This window comes from Camellia sinensis, chromosome 5 (assembly GCF_055761805.1).
Source record: "Camellia sinensis isolate YWXY chromosome 5, ASM5576180v1, whole genome shotgun sequence".
In the NCBI taxonomy this organism is placed as follows: domain Eukaryota; kingdom Viridiplantae; phylum Streptophyta; class Magnoliopsida; order Ericales; family Theaceae; genus Camellia; species Camellia sinensis.
In genome coordinates this window covers 166005999-166025023 of record NC_138965.1, presented here as the reverse complement: position 1 = coordinate 166025023, position 19025 = coordinate 166005999, and the positions used below count along the sequence as shown (strand labels likewise).

At 37.0% G+C, this 19025-nt stretch overlaps 1 protein-coding gene and 1 long non-coding RNA gene across 5 annotated transcripts; one reads left to right on the top strand and one right to left on the bottom strand.

The window, feature by feature from the left end:
* Positions 1-4195: 4195 nt before the first annotated feature.
* On the bottom strand, positions 4196-14237 carry LOC114277525 (uncharacterized). 4 transcript variants are annotated; one of them, XR_014330457.1, is made up of 11 exons: positions 13940-14237; positions 12891-13032; positions 11854-12211; positions 11585-11687; positions 10328-10456; positions 9600-9676; positions 7044-7095; positions 6611-6957; positions 6378-6539; positions 4739-5042; positions 4196-4637 (listed from the first exon to the last, which is right to left on the bottom strand). It is a non-coding gene; the product is annotated as an uncharacterized LOC114277525 (long non-coding RNA). The 4 variants fall into 4 exon arrangements; XR_014330456.1 differs by lacking the exon at positions 13940-14237 and adding an exon at positions 11015-11105 and having other exon boundaries at positions 12891-13722; XR_014330454.1 differs by lacking the exon at positions 13940-14237 and adding an exon at positions 11019-11105 and having other exon boundaries at positions 12891-13722.
* Positions 14238-17166: 2929 nt separating this feature from the next.
* Positions 17167-17907, top strand: LOC145791851 (uncharacterized). Its single transcript, XM_082872299.1, has one exon. The coding sequence runs from the start codon at positions 17167-17169 to the stop codon at positions 17905-17907; it is 741 nt and encodes a 246-aa protein (XP_082728425.1).
* Positions 17908-19025: the final 1118 nt, after the last annotated feature.

Below are 19025 nucleotides of genomic sequence, written 5' to 3'. Positions count from 1 at the left end.
CAATAGACTAAAAAACCGAGATAACATACGAAAAAGAAGACCGAAGTTAAATTAGCAGGCTCTCCCTTTTTCCAATTTATAGGTCGGCCAGGAATTTGGGCTTGAAAATCTTCAAAATTCCCAGAGACCCAGAAGAAGTCATCATCATTAAGGTCTTTGTCCGGTGTGTGCTTAATTATCTTCTCTCGGCGGCGGCGGATCCTAAGGTAATAGACCCACCCAGCATCTTTCGAGCCGATGGAATATTGATGGAATATTTCGGCAAGGCCAAGGTTTAAACCGGTTTGGTGGTTTAGTGCGGCTATTCCCATAATAATACGGTATGTATTGGTGGACAGTTGGGTGGGGCATAACCTAGTCTGCCTAAGGAACTCACAGATCAATGGCTGGACAGGAAACCGTAGTCCAGTTTCTATTATGGACTGAAGAATAAAAGGGACGAAACCTTCATTTTCCCACGGAATAACATCTTTTTTGGCCAACGTCAGATGGACGTCATCTGGAATTTGGTAGTCCTTCCTAAATTCGGCCATGCCACCAGGGGTCTCAACTAGATACCTATACTTACCCATCTGATGTATAATTTACTTATAAGTTATATCGGTGCAAAAATCGTGCTCAGTAGCTCGGTTGAGCGCACACAGGAGTGCCTGGGTAACCTAAGTCTGCAAAGTAAAAAAAAAAAAAAAAAACAGAGGGGGGTTAAAGCACTGATCAACGGACCGTGCTACAATTCAAAAGCAAGGTATAAAAGCCCTACTTCGGCCTCAAAAGACTAGTTCTATCTCGGTTCATCAAAAGGGTTGGTAGCTCGGCTTGAGCAGATTGCTCGTTAGACCGGTTTATCGTCTAGGGGCAGCTTTCTGAGTTCGGTCTAAACAACTAAGAAAGCTGGTTTAGCCCCAAGGCCTAAATCGGTCGTAGTGTGAGTATAGTTACTTCGGTTAAGCTTCTAGGGGCAGCTTTCTGAGTTCGGTTTAGAAACTGAGAAAGCTGGCTTGGCCCCAAAAGCTTAGTACGGATGAAAACCGAGGTTCCTAGTTCGGTTATTGACTACAGCGATCTACCTATTTGGGGCAAACAGGATCCTAGTTCGGTTGCTATGTGATTTTGGATCTAAGACTGGTTTTCTTCCTAATAGTTCTTACACACATGGAGTTCTACTGGTTTTTTCATAAAAGTACGAAAGCAAAGCAACAAATGGAGAAAAATGTTTGCAAAAAGCATATAAAACAAAAACAGATGGTAAAACAAACAAAAAAGAGCAAGAAGGGTAGGCTTACTTACCAGATTGGAGAAGAAGAAGCTGAAGATGGAGCAGTAGCAGCGATGAAAAGCACGGATTTGGAAGCAAAGAAATGAAGGCAGAGAGAGAAGGTAGGGTATATGAATACAGGTGAATGATTCAAGAAAGGAAGGGGTGTTTTGTGAAAAATGAGAGAGGGAAAAGGAAAGAAAAAAGCGGGAACTGTTTCAAATTCACGAAGCACGAAGACGGCGTGACAGCCGTCCTTAGCCAACCAAAACATGCCATGTGTCATAAGAATGGGAAGCGTTACAGACACTATGATTGAAGAGACGTTTCTGACCGGACAAAACAGGGCCCGGAGTAAAATTAGCTAGGCTTAAAAATTCGAGGGTTTTTAGCTCGGCTGGAGAGGCTGAAGTATTTTTTAGCTCGGCTGGAAAAGCTTAAAACGACGTCAGCTCGGCTGGTGGACTGGTAATCCCAATCATGCTATGCCAGATGGAATTAAGGGGCAATTGAGAGGGTAATTTTTGGGAAAAATTGGGCCGAGCTGCGAAGTTGGGCATTGAGGCCCAAGACACGAAGGACTAAGTAAAAAGGCCGTAATGGATACTCCGGCCCAGGAGAGCAATGTTACTCCGGCCTTGAGGAGAGCAATGTTACTCCGGCATTGGGGAGACAAAGTTACTCCGGCCCAAGGTGGTGAAATTACTTCGGCCCACAAATGATAAAGTTACTTCGGTTAGAGGATTGTAAATGTACTTCGGTCTGGGAGCAACTTGAAGTTAGACCGGCATTGAAGTTATATCAACCTTAGAGGTATACCGGTTTGGGAGTTATACCGGTCGAGAGTCGTTGGTTCGGTCCAAACGCACCATGGTTGAACAGATGAGAAACCGATATAAGGAAGAGTAAAGGGAAGGGCTGAACTAAGGATAGTTCGGCCTACTTTACTTCGGTCAAATGATAGTTCGGCCATGGAGAAAGCCATCCCACTTGGTTTAAGCAGTGGGGGAGGGTGTAAAAGGATAAGCATTATCCTTTGGAGTATGAATCCTAGGAGGACTCTGCATGGAGAAATACAAGTCCTACCAGGATTGTGCCATAAGAAACTTATAAAAGCCCACAAGCATCACCTTGGAGGAGGTAATTGAACACAATCTTTCTGAGAACTTAGAGCTTTGTCTATTTGTCAAGTTTTCTGACTTAGGCATCGGAGAGGTTTCCGGCACACACCCGCCGGCTAGCTCACGTTTGTGTTTTCAGGTGACAAAGCGACGTCGTACGGAGGAGCGTGGACTTGGTCAACAGGATTATACGAGGAGAATTATTTCCTCCCCGTACAGTTTTTAAGAAGGTAGATTGATATTTTTAAAATAATACTCTGTTTTTAATAGGATTTTGAAAATAATACTTGTCATCTATTTTTTTTTAAAATGTGATAAAATTATATAATTACGTTCAATTAATTTTTTTTTTCTCCTCCATGAATGATCTACAAATAAAAGTATGTAAATTGAATAATTTAAATAAACAAAATAAAACTAGTTCAAAAGCCCGACTAGACTTTATTAGATCCAACTGAAAAGAAGCGGGTTCGTGTACTATTATATATGTAACTTGTAATGTAATGTTCCTGCAAGCATGATTCTTGAATTTACTCATAAATGTATGCACCAAGGATCTTCTAGAGTGTTTTTTTCCTAAAATTTCCTAAAGTGGTGTATTGTGTGGTTGAGATTTAATATTGAAAAATTGATGTGACTTGTCATTAAATCTCAACCACACAATGCACCACTTTAGGAAACTTTTGGAAAAAAAAACTCTAGAGGATCCTTAGGTTTTGTTTGGAAATATATTATTTTAATAATTTTTTAACTTTTTACGAATAAATATGTAGAAAAATAAAGAGAATAATATAATAATTTATAGTGATTTTTTTGACTAAAATGAACAAACGAGACCTTAATTGTTCTAAAAATTAATCACTAAAGGCCCAACCCCATCATTAAAAATGAATTCAAAGGTCATATTTTAAAATTTTCTAACATTTTTCCAACAAAATAAGTAATTTGTTTATATTGATTCAAAGCAAGAATACCCGCATAATGTTATGTGCCAAAGATGGATATATTTGATTTTTGTACATACTAACATTAGGAGATCAGCCAGCAATGCCTTATTTCAGAATATATGAAAATTAAAAAATTGCACTATTTTCTTTTCCCTCCACAAATCATTTTGCGAACCAAAACCACTACAAGAAATTGCATTTTTCGCAACGCAACAAAATATGTTGCTAAAAGGAAAAATTCGTTGGCAAAGAGTTATGCCGACACACAAAGCTACGTTGGCAACCCGTAGGCAAAAGTAAGTTGGCAAAAGTTTTTGCCGACGAAATTATCATTGCATTGGTAAAAGTAATGCCATTAGCGACGAACATAGTCGTCGATAAAAGCCTTCATCCATCGTTGGCAATTTACCTTGCGTTGGTAAAATTCATTCAAATATGATGATTGTGTGGCACTTTTCGCGACACAAATTTGCATGGGCAAAAAATATACTTTTACCAACAACATATGCGTCGGCAAAAGTAAACTTTTTGCGACACATTTACGTCGGTAAATGTTGACATTTGCCGACGATTTGTTTGTCGCTAAAGCTTTACTTTTGGCAACAACAAATTGACATTGGAAAAAAATACACTTCTACCAACACAATATGATTGGGCAAAAGTAACTTTTAGCGACACATTTACGTCTGTAAATGTTACCATTTGCCAACGATTTGGTTGTCGATAAAGCTTTAGTTTTGGCAACGACAAATTGGCATTGGCAAAAAATACACTTTTAACAACACAATATGAGTGGACAAAAATAAACTTTTGGCTACACATTTACCGACAAGTTATTTGTTGAGAAAGCTTTACTTTTTGGCAACGACAAATTTGTAGCGGCAAAAAAAATTGAAAATCATATATATTTTTTTATAAGATTTACATATTTACAAGAGGCATCCCTCAGGCACTGCTATTACAAACTAATAGCATTGATATTAAATCACCTAAAGTTGATGTGTATGCAAAAAAAACACTGCTGAAAAATATGCTTTTGGAAGCGTCATATAAAACCTAAAAAGGTAAACTCACTAAAATACTCAAATCCATCCAAATTGTGAACCCATAGTAAAAACAGCAGATAACAAAATGAAAACATGAAACTAACAACAACCCAAATTTGCAGCAGACCAGCATCTAGTAGCAGCCCGCTTCACAACAACATTGCAGCAGCAGCAGCAACAGCCGCTTGGCAAAATTCTACAGCAGCACACCGACAGTAGCAGCAGCAGCAGACCAATTTTATGAACTTGAGACCTTCGTTGTAACATCCTACATTTGCTAATATTTTGTTGGGAAACATAAAAGCTAGAGTAGTCCAAATATTTTTTTAAAAAAAATCGCATGATGTGCACATTTACAAAGAATTTTACCTTTTCTCCTTCTCGATTAGGGTCCAAAAGTGGCTTCTGCTCAGAAGCTGGCAAAGCAGGTGCACCATTCCAAATTTTTCGCCACAAATTCCCATGCTCAGACATTCTCTTTGAAAGTCATCCTCGAGGAGGCCAATTGTTTTTTAACGATTCCATTGCATCATTTGTAGACACTTCTCCACTCTCTTCGAAGTCATCATTCTCCCAATCTCTAGGTGAATGCCAGTGGATAAAATCTTCAAATACAGCAGCTAGATTTGCTGCTTTGAATGCTGACATGTCTGATTCAGATTTTCACAAACATCTAGCACCAAATTAATTTTGAAAGGAAATTAATAATGGGTTATGTATTTAAAACATTCTTTTTTTTAATAGGAAAGACATGCATGTTCACATATGATATGATCCATAAATCCATAGCTATGAATGACGAATCTTAAAAAAAAAAAAAAAAAAAGAACCATACAGCTGGAAAAATGCAAAAAAGATTTAACAGTAAAACAAATTCATGTTATGAAAACAGGAGAAAAAATTTGCACATGTTCTCAAATTTTCCGTGAAACAAAAACCAAATGCAGCAAAACAAAACGAAGCTTCAGGTCATGTTTAACAAGGCTGAGAAATAGTAAAACAATCTCATTCTGTAAAAGGGGAAAAAACATAAATATTTGAAATGCTATTGAGGGTATGCTCATGTTTTAACTGAATTATGCCCCTTAAACAAGCAGAATGGCAAAACAGGATTCTTGTAGCTGACCCCCAAGTAGTTGGGACAAGACTTTGAAGAGTTTAGTCAGCATTACATGGATTTTTTTAATTTAATTTGTTACACTAAAAAAAAGGTATTTTCCGAATATGTTTTATTTTTTGCCAGCCGAATTTGTAGACGGAAAAGTATGTATGTTCTGTGATCATTTGTGGTTTTTGTTATATGGGCACCAAATGTTACGTTATGTTTGTGCATAAGTTCATGGATTTTTCAGTTTTTACTATAAGACTCTTTAACAAATGTTAAATTACTGGTTTTGGGATTCATCCAATACATTTTGAATCTAATCTGTGCCTTTTGGCACTAGGATGTAACCTTTCAACCTTGAATCTCCAGTTTTTGTCATCTTCACACCACCCCTAAAATAGCACCTCAGATCAACATCATCTAGAACATTGATTTCAGTTTTTATAAATATGTCCAGGCTTTATGTATGCCACACTCTCTTTTCATAATTATGATATTTTTGTTATTTCAGGTCACTTTGGTCAAGTTCCAATTTTGTCAAATCCATCCCTGAAGTTTCCAATTTCAGTCAACATGATCCGTTTGAAATGGGCCATCTAAATCATCTATGTAACTGTTCCATTCAATGTCATTTTAGTTCCCAAAAACCAAGCCACCATCACAATAAATCTACCATATCAAAATCTACCCGTAATTTTATTCCTTAAGAACTAAATCCAAACCCTCAAGACACTTCTCCAACATTCCCTCATTTGCCTGAACAAAGTCTAAAAAGCCAAATCTTAAGTTGAACAATCAATCAGATATCATTCTGGCCAACTAGGAGTTGAGGTAAACATAGAGTTAAAAAAACAATCCTCTACTGTCCTATCAATGTACTGCACACACAAATAAAATAATTACCCGATTATGTATTGAATTCATAGGGCTAACAACAACCCAAATTTGCAGCAGACCAGCATTTAGCAGCAGCCAGCTTCACAGCAACATTGCAGCAGCAGCAGCAGCCCAGCAAAATTCTACAGCAGCACAGCGGCAGCAGCAGCAGCAGACCAGCAGTAGATCCTGAAATAAGAGAGTACTTAAGAGTGTCCCACATAATTAAGAGTGTCCCCCATAATTACCGAGTGGCTTACCCTTGCAGATCCTGAAATCCTATCCTATTTGCCTGGAAAATACATTCCAGATAGTACACGAAACATGGATTTAGGATTTGGTCTTATCCTTCCAGTTCGATGCATTGGAAAAGCTTTTAGGATTTCACTCCTTCCAGCAACATCAGCAGCACTATGTAAAAGAGACCAGGCTTCCCGAAAGCGAAGGAAATCAGTTTCCCTGTTTGCAGAGGATAATTGGCCTGTAGCATATGGCCAACTGACAGTTGAAACCATTGCTGGTCCAGAAACCTTTTGAGAATCTCCAGGTAATGCAGGCAATGCGGAATTTGCAAGTCCATGGTTCCCACAGGGCAGAGAAACTCCCCCTGAGATAAAAAGTTCATTATTCAAGATAACAAAATAAACAATTGCTATCAACTGCAGAAAATGAGAGACTAAAGCAGACTGCTACCTGATCTGGATCTACAATGAGTCCTCCTTCAAAAACAATTCGTCTAACATACCTGAATTAGCAGCGTAAAAACATTACATATGCCTTTTCAATACATGCACATGTCCAGCAACATGTTTAAAGAAACCCTACTTTATCAATATTATCGCAACTGTGAAAAGACAGACAGAAAACTTTAGTTACAAGTGTATGCCTATGTAGCAATGTTCAATTAAGTATGCATGTTGAAGGAACCTTGAAATAAAGGCAAGTTTAAAGCTTGGCTGCAGAATCAATTAATTCGTTTTGGTTGTTGGGATATCATGAAAGAATTCTGGAAAAAGGGAAGTTAAGAAAGCTTGCTTTTTCACGACTAAAATCTCCTGAGAGGCATTTTCTTATTAAAGTTTAAAAATACATTTAAGAAAATACTCTATTGGAGGCATAGCCACAAACAAACACTCAAAATTGAAATAGTTAAATTCACATTTTCATTCACTGTTCCTATTACGGAGCATCACATCAATTGATGCTTTAGTTCATGGTTCCTTAGTATAAGCTTTAAAGTCCTGGGATTCTCAGTGATTGAGACATAATTATATTTGAAACAATAGTAAGAAACAGTTTTGAGCAATCACTCTCAAAAAAATAAACTTCCTTCACACATAGAAGATCATAAGTTCATAACCCTTAGGTCATAATCTAGGAACAAGAGAAATAGCTTCAAAAAATTATAACCCCAAAACTTACTATAAAATTTTTTTGGTGTTGCATCTCAAGACATTCAAAAGACTCATCTTTCAAGGGATAAAATCCAGCGCCAAATAAAATATATGCAGATTATGCTGAAAGTGTAACATAATAGTGCCTAGGATTTTGGGATGAAGGACTTAAAAAATAAATATCCTCAAGGGGGTGTAAGTGTAATTTACCCAAATGGTTGGTGAGTGAGGAGCTACTATCATGTTGAAGAAAGACCTAGTTTGATTTCAGACATGAAATTAAAGCTTTTGAATGAAAAATTGAAGAAATGGAATCAGGATTCAAAAGCCAACAGCTCTTAAGGACACAAAGGCCTTTAATGAGATTGAGAGTGTTCGTAATCTCATTATCGCAAAGGGGCATAGAGAGTACTTGAAAGAAGAATTTGGTAGCATTGCAAAGATGGAGAAAACGAGATAAAACCAGAAGGCTAAGGCTTTATGGCTTAAAGAGGGTGCTGGAAATACCCCATTTTCTTAGAGAATGGCTAATGCTCATACTAGGCAAAATTCCTATTGGGGCTAGGGTGTGGACGGTTGAGAAGATTAGAACTAGTACAGAGGATTCCTATGAGGAGCTTTACTCAGATCCAGGAGGATGGGCTGGACTTTGGTGGCATCATGACCACTGATAAGGATTGGTTAGAAAGACATTTTCAAAAGAGGAAGTGGTTGTGGCATTGAAGTCTCAAAAAGGAGATAAGCTCATGGGTAGGTTGGTGTATGAGTATGACTATTGCCTTTTTCCAATAGTGTTAGGAAGGCGTTAAATAAGCCTACATAGTTGTGTTGGGCATGATATCCTTATTTTCGAGCATGGTGTTTCTTAGAAAAGTTTCAATGTTTTTGTGTCATTGATTCCTAAGAAAGGAGGGTAGAGTATACAAAGGATGTTAGGCCCATCTCCTTATTGGAAGGAATATAAGATCCTAGCTGAAGTTTTAGCTAGACCATTGAAGAAGGTACTTCTAAAGGTAGTGTCAGAGGAGTAGACAGATTTTGAATGTTGCTTTTGTAGCTAATGAGAGTGTGGATTTGAGGTTGTGGTAACCCAAGGGTGGTTTGCAAAGTGGATATTGAAAAAGCGTATTATCATGTAAACTAAGAATTTTTGTTATATGTGATGAAGAAGATGGGTTTTGGAGAAAGGTAACATAATTATATGCCAGTGCGAGTTTTATTGTTGGTTAATGGATCTACCGCAGGTTTTTTCTAGACGTCTTGTGTCAAGGAGATCAATTGTCATCTTTTTTGTTCACTTTGGTTATAGAGGCACAATATGCGACTTTCCCAAGGCAAGAGCTTATTATACATAGTATCTCATTAGACAACCACTATTTCTATATTGCTTCTCATAGAAAGTCTGTATACACTTAACAGAACGACTTCTTCTTTGAACAGTAAGGAGGGAAACAAAGAAAAAAGAAAGGGGTCTGGTCTCTCTCATTGTCCATCTATAATTCTTGATAAGAACAATTCAAGGTGGTTTTCTTGACAATTTCCTTGTGGGGCGAATGAGTGGTTCGCCTAAAATATTATCTCATTTATTATAAGTAGATGACACCATTATATTTTAGATTTCATATAGTCTATTAAGTAAAGAATGAGGTATAAGCTATTTTGAGATCCCCTTTTGATGCTCATTCTCATATTTAGCTCTGTTTATCAAATATATATATATATATATATATATATATATAATGAAAGAGAAAAGAAAAAGATATGAAACTTTTACGTGTGGCCAAACATTTAAAAAAGTAATGAACAAGACCAACTAAAATAGTGTCTATGAGAAATAAGTCATTGAAAGGCCTACCTTGAAATAGCATCTTTTGCCACTGTACATGTCAAGTCCAGTTTGAAGAATTTTCATGTCACACCCCAAGCAACCTACTGGCCAAACAAATTGGACAGAGTGGGTATACCAAGTTACCAACATGGCCCAAAAGCTTAAGCCCAAGTAATATACCAAATTAAGGTTTCATATTATAAAGAGGAAGAAGAAGAAGAAGCGATAGAGAAAAGCTGAAAAGAAAGAAAACGGTATGCCGATGTATCTTTCCAAAAAGATAGTTGGGTAACAATCCCCCACTCGTTAATCTTGAAAACGACAATGACTGAAGGCGTATTAAAAAATTCAACAGAAGATGAGGCTTTGTGAAACACATCCAGTGCAACAAAAACAATCGGGTTAAGGTTTGAGATTATGTTTGGAAGCAAAGATCAACACTGAACAGCTACATTTTAAAAGTTAAAAGTAAAAAGCTTACCACCTTCAATAACAGTAGATCCACTATTTTTGACAAGTTCAGAATTTTATGAACCTTTAACCACTTGAAAAGTAGAAAAAATATTTTATCACAGTACAGAGAGTTCAATAGGCTTTGCTTATGTATTTTTGTCATAATTTACTTCTTTGCCATAATTTTTGTGTGATATTCTAGAAGCATACAACTCAACATCTTATTATAAAATTTGAAAAGAAACAAAGGTCCTAGCAATGCAAAACAAGCTGATAATTTATAATTCAAAATCAATGACTACCTCCTGGAAGCAAATGTAAGAATCCGTTGCCGAGACTGACCCTCCTCATCAGTGCCAGTCACACTATTGATCAATTCCATGGAAGCATTGTTCTGGTCTACATGTTGCTGTTGTTGTGTACTCTCTCGACTGGAACAATTCAAATGCATGAAAATGAAATGATAAGCATTTGTTTATGAGATAACCACATTGACTAAAAAGCACGGGCACGAACACAAACACTGATAACACTACTTTAACATGAAAAAAACACCCAGATTTTACGTCCCAAGAACTAAGTATGAACAAGCATATATGAGGGGAAAAAATAAGTATGAACTAAACAGGGGTCAGATTAAAGACACAAGAAGTGAACAGGATGAAATGCCCAGCCTTATGATCATTCTCTTCTTTTCTTTTTCTTTTTTCATATCCCACCTATTTGTTTTCGAATTGCTACATCACTCTACCAAACCACCTTTCCAGAATTATAATAAATCCCAAAACATGTCCTGTGGTGTGTCCAGAAATAGGGCGTGTCCTCGACATGTATCACTATTACTTACCACAACTACCTAACCAAAAATTATAGTATAATCTCCTACACAACCCGTAGGAGTAGGTACTAAACTACTGGATATAGTAGCAGCAACATCAAAGGGGAATGTAAACAAAAAGTATTGAAAATTATAGAATGATCCACTTCACTGACACATCATGGCGAAAAAGGTTCCAGCCACCACCAAACTTCAAAGCCAAACCATTGAACATCAAAATGACCAAAGAGCATCAAGTAACCCTATCCATTATGAAGTAGCAGCTAAGTATTACCAAGATGATACAGGTAAAACCAATCATAAAGCAACAAGAAGAGCATCTTTTTTTTTTTTTTTTTTTGGGTAAGTAAGGAATATCAATCCAATGTAGATACAATGATAATGACAACAATGATGGAGATAAAGCATTCACCAAGTCTGGTCTCAATTTCCCAACCTATGTATTTCTTACATGTAGTAAGAAAGTAGCACATTCATTTGATTTATAAGTTCTAGACAGGAAAAAAAAAAAGAAGAGTGGTCATCATCAAGGAAATATGTAAAAGTTTGTAATAGACAGCATCTTAATACCCTATCAACTAAAAAATCAGCAAATGAAATAGAGCAAAATGAATATCACAAAGAAATAAATAAGTCAGTTGCATCCAAACACAATGATCCAAAGGGACATAGTAAATTATAGAAAATGTGACTGAATTTTAAGTGGGGGGCGGGGAATGACCTTCTTAAGTGTTCGATAGATTTCTGTAAAATCACCGGGAGCTATCCTTTTTGTGGATGCTAGCTTAGTTAGCTCGGCGACAACCTCCTTTCACTCTGACCACCTGGCAGCTTTCTAATACATAAAAAGTGGCAAAATAATTCTAAAAAACACTAATAAATTGGATTTTCCTCACATTAATCAGAAAGCACAATTACAAACTAGAAGTACAGCAAATATAAAATTTAAAAGCCAGTGAATAACATGAAAAAAAGATTGAGAGGACTTACCACTCCATCCCAAAATCGTGTCTTCTCTAAAGGAGTCAATATATCAACAAGTTCATACTCGCCAATTTCTTGAGGAGCAGACAAACAACACGGATATCAAGTCCAAGCATTCAATGGGAAAAAACTAATACAGAAATACTTCTAAAAAAAAATTAAAACAAGCATTCAATGTCGAAATTCAGTACTATTTCTTTCAACTTCATTTCATCCATCAAACTATTGTGGATGTTAATCGATGTAAAAAAGTAAGCAATCGACATACCAACTTGATTGGAAGATCAAGATCTGAAATGGAAAGTGTTAAATCTTTATTCCATTCTGGATTGATATACTTCCTTATAACATGAGTCTTTAGTTTCTGCGACAAATTGAATGTATCAACATCCATGTAATATTTGAAAATTAGGTAACAAAAAGTATACACATTACGAAGAAAAAATATCACATAAAAACAATTTAAACTTCCATATCAAACAACAATGCTATAACGACTTACATAATGAATGCAACTTCAATAACGGAAATAAAACACACACACACACACCCAAAAAAAAAAAAAAACCATATCGTCAAACAATTTCAGCCATATGATCTTGTACATAACGATTTCACAGTCAAAATACATTCAAGAAGTTTCAAAAACCTGTTTGATGAAAAAAATAAAAAAACAAATTGAAATTCTTCAGATCAAACTGAGTTTTTAAGATTAACCGCATTTGGGAAAAATCTATACAATACTTGGTCCTGATTTTTGAAAATAAATAAATAAATGAATAATGACATAAATTAGAATGTCTGTAAATGACACATTTACTTACAGCAGCAAAACTCAACCCCATAAAAAAAAAAACTTGAGTATTCAATTTTTCCCAAAATATAAAAAGAATCTAATTAAGCAAACTCCAAACCAACAAACCTACCAAAAAGGAAAAAGAAAACAATCCAAACCCACACAACCCTTCATCTCTTGTACTTGTTAGTTATAATTCACCCCTTACCATTGCCATAAATAAACCCTAAAGTTTCAAACGCTATACCTCTCTAAAATGAATTGTCTTCATAGCACATGTTCCCAATTTGCACTATATGCTGCTTTCCATTGAAATTTGCAAAACTGTCTAGCATTGATGGATTAATACCAATTCTGGTTCCTCCCTCAGCTTCTCTTATGTCCAGTCTCTTATATATGTCACACACCAAGGACTAGTTAGATTAGTCATAAGATTCAACTTTCAAGCAAGTTTTGAATACCTTGATGCATAAATAACAGAACCGTTGAATTCATTTCAACCACGTAACTATATATATGTTTTCATGATTTTTCTTGCATGATCGTATAAATATAAGTCTGAAATGGAAATCATACAAAATTATTTGAACCATTCATTTATATAACACCCAATTCTGATACATCAAGAAACAGGGGTAAGAGTTAGATATTTTGTAATGACACCAAGTTCAAAGCATGAGGAGAAAGTGTCTTCGAATGAAGTGTATTCAGAAGCATTTTAAGTCAACGGAACAATTCAATTTTATTGTAAAAAAAAAAACCCAAGAAGAGCTTGAAGTGAAGAGTTTCTCAGCAAACATCATAGGAATAAATAGTCTAGCCCAAGGATATACATTTGGTCATCATAAACAAAAGAAATGGAATTAATTGACAAATAATTGTTCTCTAAAAAAAAATCCTTTCAACTATGAAGGAACAAAATGAATTTCTGCCAATTTGGGAGACACCCTAATTTTAGAAATTTCTCTATATTTTGTGGCGCCGTTGTGTCATATTGATGAACCCAGAGAAAGACTGAAGAACCAGATGGAACATTAAAATTCTACTTTCCAGTCATCCTAATAAACCATTTCATAAGTCTTTGAAGTTGAAGAAACCCATCTACTTGAAATACTAAAAACTGAATAAAGAAAGTGTACTAACTGAAAACATATTTTATTGCTATCTGCCATAGAGCTTGTGGGCAGAAGTTACATGGGGTTTCCTTTTTACTTCAAACCCCATCTCTAAAAGCCGAAGTGTGACAAAAACAAAAAATTTAGAGTTTAGCGAAAACAACATCATAAAGAACCAGACATGGAAGATTGAGCAAATCTGGCCAAATAATCTGGTTGAGGAGATGTGGTGGTGAGATTTGACACCAGTAGACAGAGATCTGAAATCGTGTGATTTTTGGTGTTTCTACAACTCCGATTGCCGAGAAATAGGTGAGATCTTTCATCATTCGCGTAATCTGAATGGCAATCGCCACGAACGGAGATCTGAGGAGCAGTTTGCGCACCCAAAAATAAAAAAATAAAAAAAAGGGTTTGTGCCGAAAACGATATGAGAATGGGGGAGAGAGAGAGAGAGAGAGAGAGAGAGAGAGAAGACATACCTCTGCCGTGAGAATGAGAGAGAGGCGAGAGAATGAGATGGAGCTTCAATTTGAGAGAATGAGATGGAGCTTCAATTTGCTCTTTATAAAAATAAAATTTTAAAAATATATATAATCACAAGTTAATTAAAAAATGTGATTAAAAAAAATATAATTATATTTAATTAAAAAGTGATTTAAAAAATAAATACTATCACACTTAATTAAATTAGCTGCGACTAAAATATAAATTTGATTTTTTTAATCATATTTTTATTAAAAGTGCCATGTTTTTTTTTTTCAAGTGTAATCTTTAAGAATTTTTTGTAGTAGTGAATTTTTAGAGGAAGATCACCAAAATAAAAAATAAAAAATAAAAACAATTTTTAGCTTTTTTTTTTTTGAAAAAAATTAAAACTAATTTAAGAAGTATAAAAATCAAAAATATATTTTTAAAATTTTAAAAATTATTTATGACCTCCTAAAATATAAAATTATACAAAAATAATAAGTATTTTTTTATTTTTTTGCCAATTTTTTTTTTAGTTTTTTAGAAAAAAAAAATTGAAACAAGTTTTTGAAAATAAAACCAAACATATTGAAATTGATAATCTAACCACATTCTTTGAAAAAGTTTAGATTATTTCAAATTAACCATCTAAATTTAAGAGTGTGTTTGAGCTTGATGAGTTCATTTTGTAATCTAATTCGATAATCAATTTAATTTTACAATTCAATAACTAGAATATTTAAAAGTCCTTGAAAAGTTATAATAAAAACATAAATTACTAAATCACCTCATTTCACTAGCAAAACTTTTACCGACGAATAGTGTTATCGTCGCTAAATGTTTAATTCTTTACCCACCCCAACTTGTCGTCGCCAAAAGTAAGCATACTAATAGCGACGCTTATTGTGTTGCTAAAAAATAAGCCTCGTGACTAAAACTTTTGAAATTTTGGCGCCAACCAATAATTTTGGCGCCTAATGAATGTTATGCTTTTTTAGCGACGATTGTAAATTGCGTTGGTAAAGGTCTACTTTTACCAACGAAATTGATTACTACGTCGCCAAAAATATAGTTTTGGCTATGAAAAATTGACATCGTTGCCAAAAGTAGTCGCCAAAAGTGCAATTTCTTGTAGTGAACTATAGTGACCGTAGTTTTTCTTAAGTCATTATTTGTTATTATTATTACTTTATCTTTTTATTGCTTCATTAATTGTGCAGATACATGAGAATTTAATGTGTTATTTAATTAATTTAATGTGATATTTAATTATATATAATTAATCCGAATATTTATATATATATATATATAAAGTGTTATATATTAACCCTATTTAACATATTTATATATGTTGCATTTATATAATAAAACATAATATAATAATAAATTAGGTTATATTGGATTCGGGGTGTGTATATGTTGCTTTCTTAAGTCATTCTTTTTATATGTTGTATTAATATTAAATTAGGTTACAATTTACCAAAAACAGAGAGTGTGCACATAGAGAGAGAAAAGAGAGATGGCGGGAAGAGCAAGGAAAGGTGAGACAAAATAGGTGAAAGGGAGGTTTACGACCTTTTTGTTGTGCCAGGCTGATTGAGCCGGAGTCGAGAGTCCTTGCTCAGTCTGACATGAAATGTGTGTTTGACCGAGGCAGTAGACTAGTTGGAATAGAACAGATGTGGATCACCGGTCCGAAGAAGTTATGCATTGTTCAGAGTTGGGACGGATTAGTCTTTCCGGCCTGGTGAACTGAGCTCCTACTCGGTTTTAGCCAAGAAGCTCAGTTGAGCCATGGTATGCAGTTGCTAAAGAAACCAGACGATGTGGCGCAGTGATAGGCATAGCTCGGTTTAGAGCATTGCACATCTCAGAAGTAGCACGGTCATGGAGTGATGTAGTGGGCCATGCTGTCCGTTCGCGCCAATGCCGTTTGGCGGTTTAGTTAGGTGGTGTTTAACTGTATTTGTGCTGACACGTGGGAAAATGGGAAATGAGAGTAGGTCCACGTGTCCAAAGGTGAATGGACGCAGAGGTGCGCGTAGAAGGTATATAAGAGGTGTTGCGTCCCCATACTGAGGTCTGGAACATCTTATGATCACAACTCACCTACCACTTTGCCTCCTCTCTTTTCTCTTTTTCCCTGTGTGCTAACTTGATCGTCGGAGGGTTTTCCGGCAGTGCACCACCGGGTAGCTCACCATTATTGTGTTCTCAGGTCGATCGGAGTGAAGTGCAACTTGGACACAAGGAGTATGGACAATGACGAATATTTGCTCCTTGTACAATTGGCGTCATCTGTGGGAAGTCCTTTGACAGATAACCTTGTCCTCCAAGCTCGTCTGATCATTCTTCATGGCGAACAACGATGACATAACGCTATCCGCCATCGACTTCATCACTCCTGAGTCCGATCGGAGAAGAGATGGTCTTCCTGCCATCCCAACTATGGTTGGTCTGAAGACCTTTCCTGGCGAGCACCCTAGAGATGCGCGAGACAAACGCGTAAGGAGTACTGACCACTCGCGAAGCCCTGACGGGCACCGACGACGAAGAAAGTCACACGCTCTGCGCATAGAGCACAAGCTGAGGGATCAAGACGCCATCATTCGAAGGATGGCGGCAGAGATGGAGGCACTAAAGTGGCAAGTCAAAAGAAAGGATGTAGCTGGAATGGGTAACCACAGTGAGTGCACCTAATCCCATCGCTCAGGCAGTCAGAATCAGCGGTACACGCCCTCTCTTTCCGTCACCAGAAGTTATGGGGTTGGAGACTCTGACCCGCCATTAGAGAAGTCTTGCACGTAAGACAGCAGTTACCATTCCTCACAGCTGTCGCCGACGTCGAGGTATTCTTACTCCGCTCATTCAGAAGACTTGAGGGACATCTTGGAAGAACGAGCGCGCCGACGGGAGGCACAACGTGAAGAAGTCGTAATGCCGCCACCCCGCCCAGTTGCACATGTCCCTTTGGACAAAGATTTGGCAAGGCTGAGCGCCACCCTCTTCTCCCTTGAGATAGAGACCACACCGCTCCCTGCGGGCTTTCACCAGCCCAAGTTTACGCTCTATGACAAAAAAACCAATCCGTACATGCACGTAAGCCATTTCCGGCAGGTTATGGCTGGATATAGGCGTAACGATGCTCTCATGTGCCTTATTTTCCCGTCAAGTTTGGGCGAGTTGGGCTTGAAGTGGTTTGACAGGCTACTGGAGGAAAGCATCAAAAGGTGGCAGCAGTTGGTGGAAGCATTCGTGACCCGATTCAAAACCAACACCAAAACGCCAAAGGAGGTTGACCACATTCTGAGTGTCAAGATGGAGCTAGGCGACTCCCTTAAAGCGTACAACGCTAAATATTGGGAAACTTCCAACGAGATCCTTGACTGCCCGACCAACCTGGCAATCACCCAATACAAGTGCGGTCTCCCTGTTAGACATAAACTGAAAGACTCGCTCACGATGAACCAACCAACTTCCATGGAGCTGTTGATGCAGTGTATCAACAAGCACATCCGAGTAAAGGACGATACGTCCGCGGTCACCGCGAAGACGAATCCGGTGGCAATAGACAAAAGGGTGGCTGGAAAAGTCCACACTGTCGGACAGGAGACAAACCGTCCAGGTGACCGCGAAAGAGAATCAAACCGCGGTCTGGATCGTATAAACCGGGTGTAGACGCGTCCTCGGGCTTTGCTTCTACAGTTCGGACTCAAATGTCATAATTCTGAATCTAATCTCGCAAATTGCAATGCGAGATTGATAAATCACCAAAGAGTCCAAATCCGGTAAATCGTTTTGGAAAACTGATTTTTAAGAAAGAAGTGCCAAACATGGACAGCTTTGCCAAATATAGAGTTGCCACCTAAATATTTTATTTTGGAAAAATTTAGGAAACCTTGACTCGTTGCCTAAGGCCACGTGTCCGTCATCACCAAAGTTGCCTTGGCTCGAGAACTTGGGTACTGTCACGACCTAAACCCGCCCTTATGGGTTTAGCACCGTAACCGGTTAGTAATCTGTGATTACCGAAGGCCTACTTAACAGTAATAACAGTAATACAGAGTACAGGGGCTGACGGAAGCCAAAATAGTAATAAAAGATATCCAATGAATTGTGACAGTCTGTATGCAAAAATACTTTTCTATACATATTCACATTCATGAGCAAAACAGTAAATGCATACACATATCATATACAATCATCCGAGACAGGGACCTAATCCCTATTAGAATAGTATAGTATAGGGGCAGGTCTATACAGTCTATACAAAATAGAGACAGAATGGGGAACTGAGACACCCCAAAAAGCCTAAGCTTGAAGGACTTGGAACCTCTCAGTGAGGCACAGTGGCTGGCTTGACAAAAAGGGAGTTTAACCCAACGCTCCTAGCTCCAATCCAGTACCTGGACACCTACATATATCTATAAACAGTGAGCTAAAGCCCAGTGAATAACATATGTGTAAAGAGGTTAAGAATGATGTCCTTTCAGTATTTAAAACAGTCATTTGAACAGTATATCAGTTATTCGATCATAGCAGTCATAAGTGGTACATCCAGTAGCAAATAGTACAGTAGGTCTTAACAGACCGAACAATCAGTTGATGGCTATCATATTAGTAAACAGTAGTGGTTCCAAACATGGAAACCGACAGATATCTCTGTGACAGTAGCAGTACAGTACAATAATAGTAAATTGCTATGGATGCCACGAATACAGTTCGCAAATAGGACAAGCATTTATTCAGTAAGAAATATCATTTCAGAAAGCAGTACAGTTGATCATTCAGAAAAG